The 19,487-nt window shown below is 54.5% G+C and overlaps 8 protein-coding genes across 8 annotated transcripts; 5 read left to right on the top strand and 3 right to left on the bottom strand.

Moving 5' to 3' along the window:
• Positions 1–982: 982 nt before the first annotated feature.
• On the top strand, positions 983–2,165 carry QBC33DRAFT_589327 (carbonic anhydrase; the record flags this gene model as incomplete). The annotated part of the gene is made up of 3 exons (XM_060431578.1): positions 983–1,162; positions 1,314–1,465; positions 1,597–2,165. 3 exons carry the CDS (start codon positions 983–985, stop codon positions 1,775–1,777), a joined length of 513 nt encoding a protein of 170 aa, XP_060282469.1. The 3' UTR covers positions 1,778–2,165.
• A 1,111-nt stretch (positions 2,166–3,276) lies between these two features.
• On the top strand, positions 3,277–4,610 carry QBC33DRAFT_570967 (uncharacterized protein; the record flags this gene model as incomplete). Its single annotated transcript, XM_060430587.1, has 1 exon — positions 3,277–4,610. The coding sequence occupies exon 1, from the start codon at positions 3,708–3,710 to the stop codon at positions 4,608–4,610; it is 903 nt and encodes a 300-aa protein (XP_060282470.1). The 5' UTR covers positions 3,277–3,707.
• Positions 4,611–5,845: 1,235 nt separating this feature from the next.
• On the bottom strand, positions 5,846–6,307 carry QBC33DRAFT_560163 (uncharacterized protein; the record flags this gene model as incomplete). The annotated part of the gene is made up of 1 exon (XM_060430035.1): positions 5,846–6,307. One exon carries the CDS (start codon positions 6,305–6,307, stop codon positions 5,846–5,848), a length of 462 nt encoding a protein of 153 aa, XP_060282471.1.
• Positions 6,308–8,503: 2,196 nt separating this feature from the next.
• Positions 8,504–9,780, top strand: QBC33DRAFT_542339 (Apc13p protein-domain-containing protein). The gene is made up of 2 exons (XM_060428257.1): positions 8,504–8,886; positions 8,979–9,780. The coding sequence occupies exons 1-2, from the start codon at positions 8,836–8,838 to the stop codon at positions 9,312–9,314; spliced, it is 387 nt and encodes a 128-aa protein (XP_060282472.1). The 5' UTR covers positions 8,504–8,835; the 3' UTR covers positions 9,315–9,780.
• QBC33DRAFT_542341 (NO signaling/Golgi transport ligand-binding domain-containing protein) lies at positions 9,479–10,631 on the bottom strand. The gene is made up of 2 exons (XM_060428258.1): positions 10,339–10,631; positions 9,479–10,242 (listed from the first exon to the last, which is right to left on the bottom strand). The coding sequence occupies exons 1-2, from the start codon at positions 10,539–10,541 to the stop codon at positions 9,792–9,794; spliced, it is 654 nt and encodes a 217-aa protein (XP_060282473.1). The 5' UTR covers positions 10,542–10,631; the 3' UTR covers positions 9,479–9,791.
• Positions 10,632–10,816: 185 nt separating this feature from the next.
• On the bottom strand, positions 10,817–15,530 carry QBC33DRAFT_542344 (TIP120-domain-containing protein). The gene is made up of 5 exons (XM_060428259.1): positions 15,301–15,530; positions 14,898–15,215; positions 11,834–14,834; positions 11,440–11,778; positions 10,817–11,367 (listed from the first exon to the last, which is right to left on the bottom strand). The coding sequence occupies exons 2-5, from the start codon at positions 15,143–15,145 to the stop codon at positions 10,903–10,905; spliced, it is 4,053 nt and encodes a 1,350-aa protein (XP_060282474.1). The 5' UTR covers positions 15,146–15,215; positions 15,301–15,530; the 3' UTR covers positions 10,817–10,902.
• A 438-nt stretch (positions 15,531–15,968) lies between these two features.
• Positions 15,969–17,039, top strand: QBC33DRAFT_542345 (uncharacterized protein). The gene is made up of 2 exons (XM_060428260.1): positions 15,969–16,239; positions 16,380–17,039. The coding sequence occupies exons 1-2, from the start codon at positions 16,088–16,090 to the stop codon at positions 16,828–16,830; spliced, it is 603 nt and encodes a 200-aa protein (XP_060282475.1). The 5' UTR covers positions 15,969–16,087; the 3' UTR covers positions 16,831–17,039.
• A 651-nt stretch (positions 17,040–17,690) lies between these two features.
• Positions 17,691–19,009, top strand: QBC33DRAFT_542351 (uncharacterized protein). The gene is made up of 2 exons (XM_060428261.1): positions 17,691–18,461; positions 18,517–19,009. Exons 1-2 carry the CDS (start codon positions 18,188–18,190, stop codon positions 18,876–18,878), a joined length of 636 nt encoding a protein of 211 aa, XP_060282476.1. The 5' UTR covers positions 17,691–18,187; the 3' UTR covers positions 18,879–19,009.
• Positions 19,010–19,487: the final 478 nt, after the last annotated feature.

Here is a 19,487-nt window from a genome sequence, read left to right on the forward strand (position 1 = left end):
TCAAATGGCTGCTTCCCGACCGGATTGGGAGTGGTCTTCGTGCAATTTCATTCGATGGACAGCACCACTCAAGGGTGCACTTGTGTCATTGCGCCTTCACTTTGCCTGCCTTGGTGCACCGCCCTAGCAATGGGCAGTAGGGATACAAAAGTGCTTCTTGGTCGTGCTCGTGCCCGTGCTCGTGGCTTCCTGCCCTCTCCTGAGATCGTCGCCTTGTGATCAGCACGTTGGTTTGTGGTTGGTTCTGCAGTTCCATCGCGTCATCATCGCGGACGGCAACCGCTGTGATATCGCCGGCGTCTAGGCAGGTGCTCCGAGCCAGGATACCGCATGTTGCAGGTAAGCTCACTCAAGTTGCAAGATTGATTCGTCACAATCGGCGCAAGCAGACCGGCCGCCATTGCCGGGTTCGACACACAATCCCAATATACTTAAAGGCAAGGCTGCCTCTTGGAGCTCGATTCAGCTAGGACTAGCCGGCTTTCTCTCGGATCCTCCCATTCCCGGCATTGGGCAACGTCTTGGCGCTTTTCCCCCAACCCGCACAGACATGCAGGACGCCCTGCAGCTGCAGCCGATCTTCTCATGATGGGACATGGTGGCTGTTTGTTGCCATCGGAATCGGCTTTCATTAGCTAGGAGGGCTGCTTGGGGTCGAGCACGCCATCTCAGCTACTACTCTAGATCAGGGGCTGCCCGACTCGTCGTGCGGGGTTGGAGATGGGGGATTCCCATTGTCATTGACGAGGGCAATTGCCCATCAAGATGAGAGCGGATTCCCATCTGTCGGAAATGTATATCTAACAAGCCCATCCCCAGCTTCGATGAGCAGCCGGCAGTCTTGTAGACTCCAATCTATCACTAACGCACACTACGTCTCCCTCGCCCCTTTTTTGCCGAAGATATAAAGTAGCCCTTACCCATCTACATCCCCATCCATACCCAACCAACCCATATCGTTGAAACCACACACCCTCCAAACATGTCTGTCATCCAGACGAATGTCGAGGCCGCCTCGGAGAAGTACAGCTCCGGCTTCACCAAGGGCCACCTGGCCCTGCCACCGGCCAGAAAGTACCTAGTCCTGACCTGCATGGACGCGCGCATCGATCCCGCGTCCGCGTTCGGGATCGAGCTGGGCGACGCGCACGTCATCCGCAACGTATGTGGGGTCAAGTGAAAAAGAAGTTGAAAAACATGCAGTTGTGTGGTATGAGAAGCAAATAGGGGGAGATGGGGTGAGAGAGAGACAGAGAGAAGAAGAACAGAAGAAGAAGAAAGGGAGGGGCTGACTTTACAACGACCCGCTTCAGGCCGGCGCGTCCGCCGTCGACGCCCTCCGCAGCATCATCATCTCGGAACAGCTCCTCGGCACGGAGGAGATTGTACTCGTCAAGCATACCGGGTGCGGGATGCTAACCTTCAATAACGAGGACGCTTATGGCCTTGTGGGGAAGAATCTCGGGTGAGTCTTCCCTCACTTTTCCCGTCCCTCACCCCTTTTTTTTTCTTGTTCGTGCGTATGGATGGATGGGTGGATGGAGCTTTCCTCCCTGTTCGAAGCTAGGATGCAGAACTGAAAGAAGACATTCGCAGCCCCGACGCGGAGGCTGAACTCAAGTCTCAGAACTTGGATTTCTTGCCGTTCCCGGATCTCGAGGAGGCGGTCAGGAAGGACGTTGACTTCCTCAAGTCGACCAAGCTAGTGCCGGAGAGCGTCACCCTTAGCGGTTGGGTCTACGAGGTGGAGACTGGGAAGACTAGAAGGGTTGTCTGATCTGTGAGGAGTTGCGCATCTGGTGTGGAGTTCTGGTGGTGAGTCGGGGTGTAGGCGGTTGGCGTGTAGGTAGGTGGCGCGTGGGCGAGTTGACGTGGGGGATTCCCGTATTTCGAACTTGGCAATTGATACCTTGTCGTTGATCGTCTTAAGAATGCCGTGGAACATCGATAATGGTGCGAGAGCGGTCATTCTTGTGTACTGGAAGAGAGACCGATATCCTCAGTTGGATTTGCATATGTCACCAAAAGACAGCATCTACAAGCAAAGCAATACACGCCAGTGACGGAGGTGAAGGGCATCGCTTTTCAAGCATCGGCAAATCTGATATCTAATAACCAGCCTCAGAGTATCTCAACTTTACTTTCTACTGTATCTCAGGTGTGGCACTTTCAAGTTTCCTTTATAACTCGTCCCGGGCAGTTTCTATTTTAGGTAGTTCCTGTGTGGTTGTCCAAACGATGGCATATCTCCTGCTTCCAGGATACAGTAACAAATGTCTTCAGTTTTGATGTGCAGATACGGGCAGATGTGTTGAGGAGAACTAACACAAAACAGAGCAACCTGTTACCGCGATTCTGCATTGTGCGCGAAACTCTTCTTTGTTGCCCTGTCTCTCCACAACACGGGTCAGCGCACACGACAGCTTTCTGGCAAGCGACATGTCAGATATATAAAGCTCGAGGTACTGGATATCAGGTTCTTATTTGGCCCACCGAAGGACGTCAAGCAAGTCATCTCCTTAGTCTTGCTATCAAACCTAGGAAGGAGGGCGAGCGTGTGCTCCAGGTAATTGCAGGACCCTTGCGTGGCATTAAGAAGCATCACAAACCTCGAGATGAAGACAGTAGTCGCAGTCGGCGTCCCAATAATCCTTCTCGTCCTCCTGGTGATTGTCTTCGCAGGTATCCAATGCTTATTCTACCGAACTCTGAGCAAGGAGGAGAATAGGGGCGGGAATCCGGGAGGGGACGCGGCTGATCAAGTCTGAGAAGAGAAGATACGCCTAGGATTTATCCTGAAAAGCATAGGCAAGTAAAGTAGTTGGAAATGAACTGAGTGATGGAGGAGATTTCGTAAGGGTACATGAGTGACTTGGTGATCTTGATTAATAGTGACTCAACGATGAATAGGAAGAGGGTTTACTAATTGATTTCGAGCTGCCCAACTGTGATAGCGAACCTCGACTCCTATGTAACCTCCCGCTTGTGATATTACACGAGATATGGCAGGCGGTTTGATTAGGTAGAAATCCAGCGAGGTATCTACCTTGACTTGTTTGCCTTCTTTGTCAAACTACCCGCTTAACCTAGCTCTCAGATGCCTTGTTCCCGTCACATTGACTGACTGATCGAGTTTTTGTCTGGGGAACAATGCCCTTGTCGCGCCCTCAGACATGCTCTGTACAAACACAACTCATCATACAAGGGCATTGTTAGAGAGTAGACAGCTCGTGATGGAAAAGAAGGATTATTTACCACCATGGAAAGTGGCAACGAGGCACTTATAACAATAAACGGCCCACTTCATCAGAGATACTCGTGGAAATTTGGCCCAGATTCTCGAACACCCCGAGAAGACAAGACTAGGAGTAGGGCACGTGTAACTTACAGACCTTTCCTACGGCCGACTCGCGGAGGGAAAGTGACTCTTTTCGCGGGCAAGCCAGACTTGCAAACAACCCATACAACTCCACGAGATACCGTCGTAAGCCAACACGTTCTCACCCATACAAAAAGAAGAAGAAAAGCAGATCTCACGTTCAACACCTAGTGGTTGCAAATCTCCACCGAGGACGAGCCACTGACATCTCTCACACCATATCAACAAAACACTCGCCTCACTTCACCTCACCTCACCTCATCTCACAACCTGCCTCCCCACACCCCACCACAACCACATCCAACAAAACACCCAGGCAGAGGAGACCATGCAAACCGCACCCGACAGTCCCGACCACCCCCCAACCAGCGAGAACTGGACCCCAGCATACGTGATCGTCGGCCTCGTCCCCCTCGTCTTCGCCGCCGTCGCCACGGCCTCGGTCCTGCTGACGAAGCGGCGGCGGAGGAGGCGGCTCCAGCAACTCCAGCAGCAGCAGCAGCAGCAGAACGGCCAGCAGGGGGGCGACGTCGAGCTGGCCCACCTGCGCCGCCACGAGCGCGTCTGGTTCCCCTGGCGCGAGGCCGTTGCCCAGACCGAGGAGCTGTTCCCACCCCCCCCTGCGAACGAGACCGCTGCCGCTGCTGCCGTGCCGGGGGCGGATGGTGGTACTGCCGCCATCACCCCCCCGCGGCCCTCAGCGCCGCCGGCGGTCGCGGCGCCGAGTAGGGTTTTCGGGACGACGCGGCATGGAAGGAAGCTAGGGAGTACATTGGCGGGAGGGAGCCGAGGTCGCGGAGCCGGAGCCGCTGCAGGAGCCACAACCGGAGCCGGAGGGAGCAGCGCGGTATCCGGGACAGAAGGCGGGCAGGGCCAGCGCAGGGTGGGCAACCCGTTTGCGCCGCCGAAGCCGAGCCCGCCGAAGCCGAGAGCGGTGTCGCCCGGGCCGTTCTGCCACGGGTACGGCGCGCGTAGGGCGAGCGACACCAGGACGGAGTGGAGCGACGCCGAGGGGATGGAGGAGGTGGACTTGGGGCACCGCGTCTCGCCGGAGGAGAGGGAGAAGCAGGAGCGGGAGAGGGAGCGGGAGGTGTGGAAGGAGCGAATCAGGGGATTGACCCGTGACGACGATATCGTGCTCCGTGGGCAACATAACACCACAAAGGGGCAGACCCCGGAGCGGACCCCGAGGCGCGGCCTTGCGAAATACCTCCCATGTATTGGGTTGTGATTGGAGGTACATGGTTGCGGGTGAGGCGATGGGCGGGAAGGAGGGCTGGAACTAGGTAAGCAGTCTTTCCTTGTCTGGCAGCATTGTTGTGCTATCAAACTGCAACTTTAGTCCCATCTTTGAAGTGACACTGACTGGCGATCGTTAGCCACCCTGAGACTTCGCACGAGTTGCACATGCAGCAAGCCGATACAAAAGTGGTTCAGTCCGAGTTGGAAGGAGAACAAGAGGAGCGGCTTGCCACACTTGAGTCGGCTAAGTTGCATAGCAAGTTAGCATGGCAGGGCGATAGTCAACCTTGTGCTCGAAGCCAATGCATGTGAAACATTGGGACATTGAGATCCAATGTTGCATCATATCTTTAGCCCAAAAGTAGTCATCGTGTTTATGCCGGGACTACTGTAGTACAATCCCTCGACTTCTTTTTGGAGCCGGCCTCGAATCCACAGGGGTGATGTAGTGGTCTACACCACATTATTCAAATGTACGCTTGTAGAATCATTGTATTGGAAGGATGGCCGGCTGGCTCTGGCCTCCTGGAAACCAGGTTAGTAGTCTTCTGATAGCCAAACAACTTGATATCACCGAATGAACGGAAAAGGAGCAAAAAAGGAGGGACAAGGTAGTGGGTGATCCCTGTACTCTGGCGAGCCGAGATCTTCGGTGACCTTTGATTCATATCCCTTCTATGATGACCGGGTCTAGCTTCTCAAGCCTTCCTAATCCATGCCGTGGTCCAGGTACCACCAGAAACTTCCCAGACCTCTTCAATCCACTCACTACTAACCATCCTCGCCTCGCGCGAGAAAGAATATTCTTGATGCTTAGAAAGTTCCCCCTTGTAACAGAACGTAACCGTCCCATGGATGCGCAAGCCGATGGATAACACCAAGACAAATAAAATAGGTAACTCCCGACGCCGACCCTGGTTCGGTGGGCTCGCACCTGGATGCGGAAAAAACGCCGCTGCCTTGGAAACTGCAATGCAAGCTGTAGATATATACACAGAGAATCGAAGTGCCAATGTGGGGGTTTGTCGTATGAACCTGACGGATGCTGTACGGCCGTCGTTGGTGAATGGTCGATGGAGAAGCCCGAATCCAAGCATGCTGAGTGCGTCATGTTGGGCGGATGCGAATGCCAGCCCTGTATTCCTTCATTCGCACGGATGCCTTCTGACAAGGGTTTGATGGTGTGTGGCCGATTGGTGTCTTCCATCAGTTGTCCGAGCCCGTCTATTTATTGTCGTGCCAAATGCCTGCCCCGAGGGGCTTGCTCACTCCGAAACCGACGCCGACGGCGATGCCAACGATGAGAAGGCCGATAAGGATCTTGACGATGATACGGTTCCGTCTGCTGAGGTGTGCTAGGCAGTTGCAGGCGCGGCGTTCCCGTTTGGCTGCTTTGGCCTTCCGCTTCCAGTGATCTTGGCCGGGCCAGACTTGGCAATCAGCGCCTCCTCTTATACACTGGGTGGATTTTCTAATCATCGGTTCGCCAGAGGAAACCATTGCCTCGATGTCGTTGTCGAAGGGATTGGTCTGATGAACCGTCGAGGGAGTCGAAATCTCCGACGTCCTGGTCAAGGTCTTCTCGTTGGGACGGTTCTGTTCGTCGAATGACCAAGTCTGGGGAGCGACCCCGTCGTCGGTAGGGTGGGTTGCACCCATTTTCTCATCGACAACAACAGTGGCCATGTCGGGAGTAAGGTCCAAGTTATTTATCTAGGAGATGTCGTGTTGGTAAAAGAAGCGTAAAAAATACGGTCGATCAAAGCCGGTACGATGTTCAAGAAGGCTGGCGGTGGTGGAGATGTATGAAATGACGTGGGATGTTCCTCGTGTGGCCTGACTGGTAGGTGTGTTAGTTTACCCATGCGAAAACGGGGTGAATTGCCCAACATGTCTCGGCCGGCAAGACGGCAAGAGGGCCGTAGGATGGACTGGCCAGCCCGTGAAAAGGAAGGAGAGCCAGGTTGCAGTTGCAGCGGCTGCGGGTTACTGACCTGAAATCGAGTGCTCGATACGGCACACGGGACCAGCCAACGGGGAGAGGGCGGTAAGAAACAAAGAACCCCTTTTCGCCTGCCCAGTCGGGAGAGATTGGGAGACAGGGCTCGCGACTAACAATCCAGCATAGGGTTTAGAGAAGAAGACGACGAGATCGTAGGGACGGCGAACAATAATAAGCTACCGTTAGTCGATGGATCGCTCAATTCGAGAGAACCACGAAGCAGCAGGAATGAGATTGGAGAGAAGGGCGGGGGGAGAATATCAATGGGAAATGAACTGACCCTGGACTGGGGGAGTGTACGTACCTTGGCTTGGCAGGAGGCCTAGGTGCCTTATCTAACCTGAATTTGGTTTAGCGCAAAAGGTAAATGTAGAGATGCACCGCGCCGCCTTTCATGGCAGGGGTGGCGCGAAATGGTCGCTAGGATGAGTTGCCTCATTTGGAGCACAGCAGGTACAAGCGCCTCGGCTGATTGGCTGGCCAGGCGATGATGCTAAGAGTTCCCAGGATGCAAGCACTTGACAAGCTCCCAACCTTCATTAGCTAAGAGCTAAAGTTTCGGTAGACGCACCTAACTCCCATCTAGATGTCGGGTACTCCAGAGGGGAAGGAGGTCTAGACTACTGAGCAGCTGAGGTCCTTTCTCCCGAATGATCAATTGCTATGTCTGCAGCTTGGGACACACTCTTTCAAGTCATGGTAGCACGGGTTCTGTTCAATGAGCCGTCACAATGTGCTCAGACATAAAGATGCGGGTAGCGGAGCTTGGCCGTGCGAGATTGCTGAATTTCGCTTTCGTTTGGGGGAAAGAACCCCACCGCTTTGCCGGCGGGTGTCGTCTCCTGTGTTGAGCCACCCTCGATGCCCACTTCCAATCATGGATCTTTGTTTCCCGTCTCCGCAGATCCCCATGTAAAAACGGCAAGCGTAAAGGATAAATGACGGCCGACAACTTGAAAAGCTTAGCATGATAGTTAACTTTTGTTATTGCCCATATTTCATATTTCTTTGTCCTGTCTGTCGATATCATACAAGCTTATGTTTTAGTGTTACTGCTTGAATAGAATGCCCGTCCAAGCAGAATGGCCTGACTCCCGCGCTGAGAGAGAAAATTGAGTGGCTTGCCAACCACCTTCAATTGCACAGGCCACAGAACACTTTGCGTCCGTATCACCAGAAATCCGTATTTGTGGCTGGATTTAACAGGCTGAGCTCACAACTTGGGAGAACTATCCTCTTCCCGGACGGAGTAACGTCAGGAACTACAGTGACCCTTTAAGTGTACTGGGAGCCTGAACGATAACCTGGGAAACATGCCTGCGGATACAATTGCGATTCGCGGGAAAAGCAAGTTCGCTAGTGGCGAGCCTGGTTGTCGAGATCGTCAAGGGGTCCAACGAATGCTAACTATTGGATGACGTGCTGTGCTACACTGCTGATCCCCAACAGGACTGGGATAGACAATGTAGATTACGGATCCGTACTGCGACTCCTCACTGGAATGAAACCTGCATCTAGAACGGGTTTCATTGGGTGTTACCTGGTGCATCACCTGTCTCTCGGAACTGGGATCCTTTTCAGACTTCCAAGTCTGAACAGGATGCCAGCAACCGCCCGCGAAAAGCAAGGGGAGTTGTTTCCCTCGGTCATACACGAGACCGGTGGCAAATATACATCCATTAGTACAGTACGGATTACCTACGTAGGAAAGCGGTGGGAAAAAAAAACTGTAGTACGATTTATCCCACGTACTAACTACCCTAGATTACTCCTTAACACGGTCAGCAAGATAAAGTGAAGCTTAGCTGTTAGTAAATACTTTTCAAATATTAGTGAGCAGGGTAACCTCTAATACAGTTATTTTTTCGACCGGCTTGCTAGGTAGGTAGGTACCTAGATTAGGTCGGTAGGGTTTGACCGAGTCGGTGCATCGTCAAGGATGGTGGCAGAAGGAGAGAAGCCGCCAGTCTGGACCAACGTTGCATGAGTCGATAATCCTTTCCTGAAGGCAGGGATATGGACTCGAGTGTGATGGTACTGTTCTTGCTGAACAGGCTTGGAAGCGAAGCTGTCATCCCCTTGGCCGTGGAAGAGGGTACGTACTCTAAACCCCAGGCATGGAACCTCAGCCACATCATATATTAAGTGGAGCACCCGTCCCGCCCCACCATTCTCCACCATTATCAACACCAACAAAAAGCGCGTATCCATCATGGCGGAGACAAACCATGTAACCATCGAGCGTGTCGGCCCAGGCACAATGGTGAGCTCCCACAGTTCCCTTTCCTCCCCCCCTAGTCGCCCATCTTCCGCTTTGCAAAGCAACTAACCTCTCGTCCCTCCTCCGTCTTGCAGAACAAAGACTCGTGCTACACGTACGTGCACATGCAGCGGCCGCGCGACGCCGACCTTTTCGAGGACTTCTGCAAGGACAAGCTCCCCGCCGACGAGATCTACGTGCCGCACCATCTGCAGCCCATCAACCCCGAGGACGAGGATGACGTGGTGCCCGACCAGCACGCCGCCTTCGGCATCCAGAAGGCCACTCAGAAGGTCCGCGACCCCGCCTGGAAGGACCTCGGCCTCGCCGAGCTGACCCGCAGGGGCCCTCCGACTACCAACGGCGGGGGGAAGGTGGCCGGCCTCGGTGCCAGGAGGCGCGGGATGGCCTATAAGGGGATGCCTCGGTGATAGTCGAGCTGTTTCGGAATGCCGTACTTGGGAAGTAAAGGTTATTTCTAGTAACCGGGAGGGCTACATAGCATTGCGAGGCGTTTTTGGACGAACCCCTTTTGACCGGAAGGGCCTTCTTTTGTATGCCGGATGTGTAGGTATGGCAGGACCAACGAGCTCGCCTGACACTTCGGGATAATTAGAACAGTATGGAAGGAAGTGTCCTCGCTTTTACTGCGCGAGCACTTGTCTATCTAACCGGATCCACCGAAGTGGATATTCAGAATACCCTTCAGAGTATCATTCCATGCCGTCAAACTTGATACATAAATCCCCCATCGTCCAGCCCCAGACAAATAGATCCACCCGGGGAATTAAAACATAACGCCTTGCCAAATGCTGCCCAATTGTAAAGGAGTAGATTCTCCCAAGGTTATCTCCACGGGGGAACTCTCGAATCACCGGCTCCGATCTCATATCTCCCTCCAACCTCCTTCAACTCTTCCCAATCAGCGCCTCCCTCTCCAGCACCTCAGGCGCAAACTTGACCAAGAAGACCGTCTTCCCCGGCCACATCTCCCCCTCCTCCTTTCCCCCTACGCTATGCGCCGTAACCCTAGCCGGGAACCCGGCCCCATCGCACGCGCCCTCGACGACGCCCGCCACGAAGGCGGCGCAGTTGAGCTGGCTCATCTCGCGGGGCACGCTGACGAAGGCGTTGACGAGCGGCTCGTTGTCGATGATCATGTACTCGTCGGGCGTCTCCGGGTTGGAGCTGCGCTCCAGCCGGTCCGCCTGCCGCCCGAACAGGTGCGTCCACACGCCGATCTTGATCAGGTGCAGCAGCGCAATCACGTTGAGCGGCCGCGCCTGCGTCCGCGCCGGCTCGCGGTGGAGGAGGAGGTCGAGGAGCTTGAGCCCGATCGGGTGGCCCTGGAGGTTGAGGCTGGAGGGCCGGGGGGGCGCAAAGACATGAGACGTTAGAGAAGTTATGCTTGTGCGTGGGGGGTGGGTAGAGGTTGGGGAAGGGGGGGCAACCAACCGCTTTTCTAGATCCTGAATTCCCGTCACTCGCCGTTGTGCATAGCTGACCATTTCCGAGAAGAGGTATGCGAAGCTGGCCTGGCTCAGCTCTGACGTCTTTGTGCGATTTAACGGTCGATGGTAGATGGTTTTGCCATTTGTAGGATAGCGCAGTCCTGACTGGTCTTTGCCGGGTGACTTGTTGGACGGAAGGTTCGCCATGGTCGGCTTGCCGTATTATCTGTACGAAGTACGTCAAGTTGCTGTATCGCCAACAATTCAGAGCTCAAGCCTGTAAGTCGAGGTGTTTGGCGCACCCTGTGTCACTGTGAAGAATGAGGCTGACTGAGGTGGACCTCGAGAGACGCTATGCCTAATTTAGTAAGGCCATCCCGCAGGTGTGGCTTGACGGACGAAACTCCGGTATGTTTGCCGGGCGGGGTAGGAAGGAACCTAAGTACCAAGGTATATCAAGGTATCGAAGACATGGGAAGGTTGCCAGGATAAACTTAAGTTCAAGTTTGGAATGACTTGCTACGTAGTATGAATCGAGGTTAAGCATGATACCGATGCCCCTGTCTATCTACGCCCCATCAGAACCACCAGCGGCAATTTCCTTGCTCTCTTCGCGTAGGCTCTTGAGCTGGCTAGAGAAGTCTTTGTTGACCCAAGCCCAGTACATGTCCCACGTCGAACCACTCGCTGCTCCTCCGCTGGCGAGATTGGACCCCGGCTTGAACCGGTCACCAAGCAGCAGGCTTACCCGCAGGACACTCTTGTTGGCTTCCTCCTGCTTCTCAAGCTCCTGCTTGACCGCGCTCTCCTTGAGGGTTGTGGACAGCGTCACACGGTAGGCTTCGGCAATAGAGTCGAGACGGCGATTGGTCTCGTCGGGGTCAATGAAGGCGAGCTTCGACACCATCAAGTTGCAGAGACCGCGGATATCATTATCGTCTTTGAGACCGGCGATGACTCGGTCATACAGGTCGATGATGCTAATGCGCGAGAAGGCCGTCTCCATGAGCGCATAGAGTGTCTCGTAGGCGGCCTGTTGTGCGAATTTAAACGTATTAGTGGGACGAACTGGCAGGGCAGGGGAATAAATGATAGGGCGACTTGCCTTGCGGACCTCGAGCCCGTCGTCGACCAGGTGCTTGAACGGGCCCATTTGGACTTCGCGAACGAGCTCTGGCTTGATAATTGACTCGTTCATGACATATGGCACCAGTTGACCGAGATGGCCGAGGATCAGGCCAGGCTTGTTGTGGGCTGCAGAATTCAGCGTCGACATTGCGTGACGCCGGATTTCCATGTCGGGATCATCCAGCATGATCTTGAGCATATCAACCAAATGGGACCTCAGAACCGTGTCGAACGCCTCATTCTCATCTGGGAGTGTGTATCGGAGCGCCTGCACCGCTATGGCCCTCAGAGCCCGAGACTCGTTCCGGAGGAGTAGCTGGAAGACAAGGTTAATACTCGGTATTTGAAGGATAATGGCGGATCAGACGTACCTCCAGCTTGGGCATGTAGGTGCTGGGATCAATGATGACTATGCGCCCCAGGCATTCGGCACAGACAGCCTTGTTGTCCTCGGCTTTGGCGGCAGCAAGGAGTTGATTCCAAATGCCGTCAGAGAACTCGCTGATGTCTGCAGCAGAGACCGCCGCCTGCTGCAGGATCTCCTTGACTGATTGGAGGAGCAGGTATTGGCTGCCCCCCGGCTTCTCCAGTCGCTGGAGAATGACAGGAAGATATGCAGAAATGTTTCCTGCCCCTGCACGACCAAGCGCAACAGCCGCGGTGAGGGCCACCTTGTCCAAGTCGGCGTTAAATCGGGCAAGGAAAATACTGGGGTCGAGCGGAGACTTAGTCCCGAGTCTCAAGCCTGTTTCTCCAAGTACTGCCAGGGCGAGGCTGGCCCTGGATTGGTCTTGGGAATTCGCCTGGAGCTCTTGGACGAAGCTATCCATAGTAACTCCGGCCGAATCGCCACTCGCGACGAGAAGTGTTCCCGTGACCTTCCCGACAACCGATGGATCTCCATTGATCCCAACGTCCTTGAGGAAACCGGCCATCAGCTGCCGCCCTTCGCCAGCCTCGCCAATGTTCGTGACAAGAGTCTGCAGCGAGTCGAGGACAGAGACAGGGAAGGTCGATTTCAGCAGCTCACACAAGGCGTTGATAAGCTGCGGAGTCACAACCACCTTCGGCTTTTCTCGAACAAGATGCGCAAGCACGAGTAGACCAGGTCCCAGAAGCTGAGCATCGTTTTGGATGATTGCGGGAATGAGCCCAGTGACGATGGCTTGGATTGACGCTTCGTCCATTGTGCCCTTGGTGGCGGGAGAGAGAGCGAGATGCTTGAGAGCTTGCACACTGGAACCCCTGAGGGACCGGTTTGCCTTGCGTAGCTGGGCAGCTAGCTCCGAGGCAACCTGCTGGACCCATTGTGGGGGAAACTGGTCAGCGCTGGAAGACAATGCAGCGACAGTGTCGACAGCCCTGACAGCGGCGAGCCTTGTTGTCTCGCTCTTGAGACGCTGTGCGAGATGGGCAAGCCCGGCGCTCCGTTTATCGGCGGGCAACAGCGCTAAGCCTTCGGCCCCTGACGTCCGGGAAAGGAGTGTCCCCAGGGCATGAATCGCCTTGTTTCGGACTTCGACATCGGCATCATTTGCTGTTGCCCTGTCGACAATGACATCGTAGAGCTTCTGGAGTTCCGACTTGTATTTCTGGGCCGTTTTGCGTGACCGTGGGGGCGTGATCGTTTTCACGACTTCTTCGACCGTCTGGATTGCCTCGGCAGAGATCTTGTAGAAACGGTCATAGACAACAGCGACGACTGCCTCCACGATCTTTGTGAGATGGGGCTGCAAAACGGTCGACGAGTGGTTCTTAGCAATGTCGCCAGTCAGACGTAGCGCAGCAATTCTCAGAGTGCTCGGTGTTGCAGAAGAATTCCCTCCTGCGACTGACAACGGCGCCGAAGTGGAAGAGGCGCCGGATGACTGGATTGCCCCGATGATTGGATCGATCATCTGGTCGAAGTACTCGGCCAAGCCGCCACGCTGAACGGCAATCATATCGTGCAGGAGGCTGATGGTAGCCTGCTTGGTTGGAATGAGGTTACCCCTCAGCAACTTGGTCGCACCCCTGACAATGGCGGGGGTAAGCCGCGCAAGGTCGGCACGAGGTCCACTGGCAGGTATTTTCTCCATCGTGGGCGAAGTGAGGCCGGTCCCGGACATGCCAGAGGAGATGGTAATGGCGAAGGCCGACGCCCCGCCGCCACTGTTCTGGCGTCTGCGCTTGCGGCTCTGGGGCAACTGATTCAGGAGTTCGGCCTCGGAGTCGTTGATGGAGAATTCCGGAATGATGCCCTCCCCAGTCTTTCGAATCAAAAGGGACAATGTCGATAGGATCTCCAGCCGAACGTTCTCTTCGCGTTCATCGAACCTCTTAACGAGGGTTGGAGCAGCCAGGTTGTAGAGGACCCCGTTATCGAGCAGGTCGCCACTACTTCTAGTGGAAACGATGGTGTAGAGGGCCTTGGCCGAACATCTCCGCACCTTCCAGCTGGCGTCGTCATCATCGTCGAAGCCAGCGTCGGCCTCAAACTCGTCATCATCCTCGAAATCGTCGATATCGTCATCCTGGTCCTCCTCCATTTCCTCATCCTCGTTTACGGCATAGTTCGGGTCGTACTTGAGATATCGAAGACAGGAGGCGATCGCCTCCTCGGTGAAGGGGCGCATCTGTGTCGGGCAGGACGATAAGAAGGCATCCAGAGCCACAAGGGCCGCCTCTCTGACGTCGTTGAACTCCAAGCCAGAGTCACCACCGCCCTCACTGATCTCGTCAAGCTGTGCCTGTAACTCCTCTTCACCTAGAGCCTGCAGAACAAAAGGAACGAGAGATGGAATATGTGGGCTAAAGCGTCGAGGGATTGATCGAGCCATGGACCCAAGAATGGTGAGGTAGATACGCCGGGTAACGGGGCTGAGGTTCGGCTTCTTAAGAATCGCGACTGCACGGTCCAAAAACGCCAGGAAAGGACCGTCCGGTAGATATTTTGCAAGCATAGAGATGGCCACAACGGTGCGTTTCTTGACGGCGGAGGTGCAGTTGTCCTTGTCCAAGAGAGCTATGTAGCCGGCTTGCAAAGCCTCTATCTCGGCCGACTCAAGCACTGGGCCAAAGCAACGAACAACCTCAATCAGGACATCGATTACATCCGAGGTTTGACCTTGGTCTTTCTCCAACATCCCTTGCCCAGTAGTAGTGCGTCGAAGGAATCGTGGAAGGAGCACGCGGGCGATGCTAGCATAGGCCTCGAAAACCTCGGGCGGGGGCTGCGTGCCAGGGATAGGCCGGGGAAGGGCCTCGACAACTGTACGCACGGCTATAGCTCGGATAGCATTATCGACCGAGTTCTCGAGTCTCAGAGCCACAAGCTTTTCTATGAGCGGCCCGATGAGGCTGGAGGGGAGCTTTTTGACCAACGGACCGAGGCTGCAACTTGTCAGCGAGGAACCAAATCCCGATGTGTCTTGGATTGCCGCCGCGTCTACTTACCATTTGATGGCCTGGTTTTGGACCTCGCCATTCTGGTCATCCAGCGCCTTCACGACATGGTCCACGGTGCGAGACGCTGCGTTGTAGTCATGGTTTAGAAGATCCGGCCGTCCAATATTAAGGTACGTGAGAACATCACTCAAGGCCATGAACCGAAAGTCAGGGTCGGGGTCGTTCATCTTGGGAAAGAGCGCCGTGATCATATGGGCGGTCACATTGACTGTGCCGTTTGCCATTCGGGCGGCCATCTTGGCAGGTGTATCTGGAAATGTGAAATAATTCCGGTGGGGTATAGATAGTCTGCAGGTAGAAGGTTCCCTACAGTTCTGTGTCAGTTTTGATAGTCGTAACAATCAGGGTGAGCTTGATGAAGCTAATCGACAGGCAAAGGAGGGATCATTACCTTCGTCGCTGAGGTTCCGGTAGGCAACGCCGGGGCTACCGGAGACGGGAAAGAACTGCAAAACCAGGATAAGAGGCTGGCTGCAGATTCTTTTGTTGCAAGTAATGTAACAATCAAGATCGATGTTCCCCGTCCGTCCAGAGTCGGGCCACTGGGATGTTGGCTGATTGTTGTTGAAATGGTGAAGGCAAAAGGCCAAAGCAGCTGGTGGGGGTGCCGGTGTGGGGTTACTTCCTTGTCACTAAGGTCCCCGTCCCCACCCAAGACTTCCATTTCTACTGGAATGGTGTACTGAGCCTCAACTCACCGCCCGTGGCAGAATTGGCCGAAGGAAAGGATGGGAGCTCGGGCCGTCTGACGCAATACCTGTATGTTCGAACCTACCTAGCTAGGTCCCCCGCCAACTGACAGCACCAACGAAAGTTCTGGAGCTTCACTTGCGTGTCGTAGGTAGATGGTGAGACAGAGATAGAGAATATTATGACTTGCAAAACTACAATTGATACAATCTTAGCTTTGTAGGCTATGGGATGAATCTCTGGTGTGCATTTTCCCGTCCCAAAAGGCCTTGGCCCTGTGAACCTTTTAGACGATTTCCGGGCCGTTCTCGGAGTACATCTCCCGTGCCTTCACCAACCTCTTCATTTGCATCATCCGATCCTCTTATGTAAGGAATCAACGCTCGTCCAGACAACAAGGCCAACACCCTTCTTTTCATACTCTAACCAATTGGCCGACATAGCCAAAGAAAGCCATTGAAAGTCCCCAACCAAAAGCCTCTTCAAAGATGTCCATGTCTATAGGGAGAGCAATTGCGCTTCGATCAAGCTTGAGGGCAGCTTGTTGCCGGCCTGCTCGGATCCAATTGAATGGTATCATTGGCCGGAGAGGCTATGCCAGCGGACATGAACATGCCGCGAAGTCGAGCGACATGCCATGGTACGACTGAACTGCTTCTCTCGCCCTCTTCGGTCTCGCCAACCAATTGTTTCTTGTTCCTGCCTGTGGCCCCTCCCCATTTGCTGCTAACGGCCAAATCCTCATTTACGTCCTAGTCACTAACTTGGGCGAGAAACTAGGCTCATCGGCTCTGTTGGCATCACAGCGCCTCTGGCTGCATACCTGCTCTTCAGCGGGCCATCGAAGTCAGGCCATGATTCCCATGATTCCCACGCCGACCATGGAGTGAAGGACGCAAAACACGAGGAGCCGGCGGCGGAACCACCAAAGGAGGAGACCAAGGAAGAGTCGAAGGAGGAGACCAAGGAAGAGTCGAAGGAGGAGACCAAGGAAGAGTCGAAGGAGGAGCCCTCGAACGCGGAGTCTAAGGAAGAATCGGCCCCGGAAACGAATGCTAAGCAGGAATCAGCCGAGGACGAGGCTCAGAACAAGGATGATAAGCCCGACGCCCCAAAGGATGAGGGCCAATCGAATGGGTCAAGCACCGATGGCGAAGGTTCTGCAACGCCCGATAATTCCAGCGATGAGGAGGGCGACAAGGTCGCCAGTAAAAAGGCTGGCAGCGCTTGAGCGTATGAGTCCTACACTCCCACAGCGAATCCCTGGTCAGTGGCTGACAATTTCCAATGGCGGGGACCTGAGACAGTGGAAAGCCACCTGTATAAGCCCACAGAAGCTGCGAGGAAAATCATTTCGCATTTATAATAGGCAATAATATATCGAAGTACCCAGGTACTTAATTCAATGAGACCGATCAGCTAAGACACTCCATTTTCTGTACGGGAACCACCTCAGGGTCATACCGATCCCATGTTTCCACAGGTGCCGCCACCTCTACCTAGGTGCCTAGGCACGCACAGGTCTGTTTACTGGAAACCAAGAGTGCTGTTCAACGGAAGGTCCCCAGGGACGAAACGGGAAGTGACGAGATCCCTGCACAGCTGACAGAACCACTGAAAGGGCAGGGACCTACCTAGTCACCTACAGTGCGATAGATGAAGGTTAGATGTCGCAGTCATCAGCGCCTTCCCCCGGAGAGAATCAAGCTGTACGAGGAAGTGGCGCCCGACTGTGGAGGTAGCACATATCTCTGGGCAAATCAAAACCAAATGGAGGCTTGCTATTTTAATATCTCGTTGATGTGTTGGGGACGGGTTCTTGTTCACTTCGAAGGCGATAGGGGCTTCTTCACGCCGAGTATTGTTACTAGGCCCCACGTCCGGCCAGCCTGCCACGATGTCGCGCTGGAAGACCTCGCTCGCTGACCATGGCCGAGGGAGCGACTGTCCTAGCGCTTTCTTTCTCAGCTGTTGCATGTTTGGCCGCACTCGGTACCGTCTCCGACAGCTGGACCTCCATCGGGATCCGCTCGATCTCAGCGAATACAATGTCTGCAACATAGACTGCTAGGATTGGTTCTTCCTCGCAGCGTCTGGGTTCGGTACGGGTTTGCCTTTTGCCATAATTTGCTTCAAGCCTCGGAGACTGACAATATCAACTCCTAGCCATTGGTAGCGGGGTCTACACAGGCAAGGAGACCCGGCGGATTCGAGAGCTGTATGGGATAGAGGGCACGTATACCGGTGATATCATCAAGGGCATCTGTTGCCCCACATGCTCTCTCATCCGGAACGAGCTCGAGGTTCGTAGGCGGGAAGAGGAAAAGCAGATCTGTCATGCTCTGGCTGTCGTCGACGAACCATACCGCCGGGAGCAACCAATGTCGGCGACCTCCACCGGAGCTGAAATGCAACATGCCCCGCCGACTCCGATTTGGCCAGACGACTAGGTGTCTGATCCGGGAAGCTTGGGTGCTAGCCTTGAGCGAGTTGCGCCCCTATCAAAGGCCAAGTTGCGCGGGAGCAACACCAGTGGCCGGCGAGACCTCTTTGAACCCCGAGCTGATTGGTTCTACTGGCGGAGGAGGATGCTAAGTCCAATCAATGAGGGAGAGCCCGAAGACACAACACGCGCCGGTACCCCCCGTTTCGTAGAGAACAGCCCCTTTCGAAATATCCGAGCGACGCTGCAAACGAGCCCCGAGTTCACGTCCCAACATGCATCGCCTCGATCATCTTTCAGCTCAATACGGGAAGAGGGCCTCTTGGAGCGTTGCGTCCCAAGCTCTAGCTTTGACGGTGCTGGGCTTGAGCACTGTCGTTACATTGACCCAGGTCTGATGGCCCCTACTCCTGTTTTTCGTAAGTGTTTATGCCCACCCTCCCTAGATAAGTACCAATGCTGAGGGTGGGAAAGCTCGGAGGTCGCCCATTTGTGATATTCGCGATGAGAATGTGCCCCCAATTGCCCCCCAGAAGGTTGTGGCGGAGGACCGACCACAAGAGACAGCAGACCTTATGGAGCAGGCTCCTAATACTGATGAGGACGAGGGTGAGTCCGCGCCAACACCAGCCACCGTCTTGCCCGTAACCTGCCCTACGGAAGAGGACGCCAAGCCGGCACCTGACGCGGGAACACAAGCTTCACTCGAAGACGACATGCCTGCTGGTGGAGTCATCCCACCCACAATTCCACCTTCCAAGACGGAGCTGCACCCTACCGATATAGACAAGGAACTGGGTATTGGGATGAGTGAGAGACCTGGTCAGGACTCCTGAGAGGAGGCTGAGGCATTCCTAGAGGAGAGTCGCCGGTGGCAAGACTGGTCCATCGGACTGGCATGATGGTTTTTCAGGACGACAAGTAGCCTACCTAAATAGCCCTAGCAACACGTCATTAATAGTATCCCTCACAAGCCATCATCTCTAGCCTTTGCCTCCATTTCACCGAAGAGGCATCATACGTCCCAAACCGGAATCTTCCACACACCAGGCCTACACAAGGGGTCACACTCCGCAGCCATAAGCTCATGGGTCTGCGCCGTCTCCATTACATGGCATCATGATTTGATCTGGAGAAGGAGAAAACAGATGTTAAAAAAAGAAAAGACGGAAAATGACATCGACCCCCCCTTTGCTTCCAAGGGATGCACGCCTGAACGACCAAATCAACAAAGGGAAAAGAAAAAGAATCAACGCATATCAACCCCATTTGCCCCTTCCCGGTAATGTCCCAAGCCTAATTAGGCAGCTAGCTGCCTACTAGGTAGCCACGGCCTCCCTCCCTATTCTGCCAACCCCGGAATGTTGTATCCCTTGCGAAATGCAGCAGTTCTCCTCAACCCCCCCCTCTTCTTCTTTCCGTTCGTTTATCCCCTTGTCCTTTTT

The sequence above is a fragment of the Phialemonium atrogriseum genome, assembly GCF_030411735.1.
Source record: "Phialemonium atrogriseum strain 8032-3 unplaced genomic scaffold QBC33scaffold_16, whole genome shotgun sequence".
Lineage (NCBI taxonomy): Eukaryota > Fungi > Ascomycota > Sordariomycetes > Cephalothecales > Cephalothecaceae > Phialemonium > Phialemonium atrogriseum.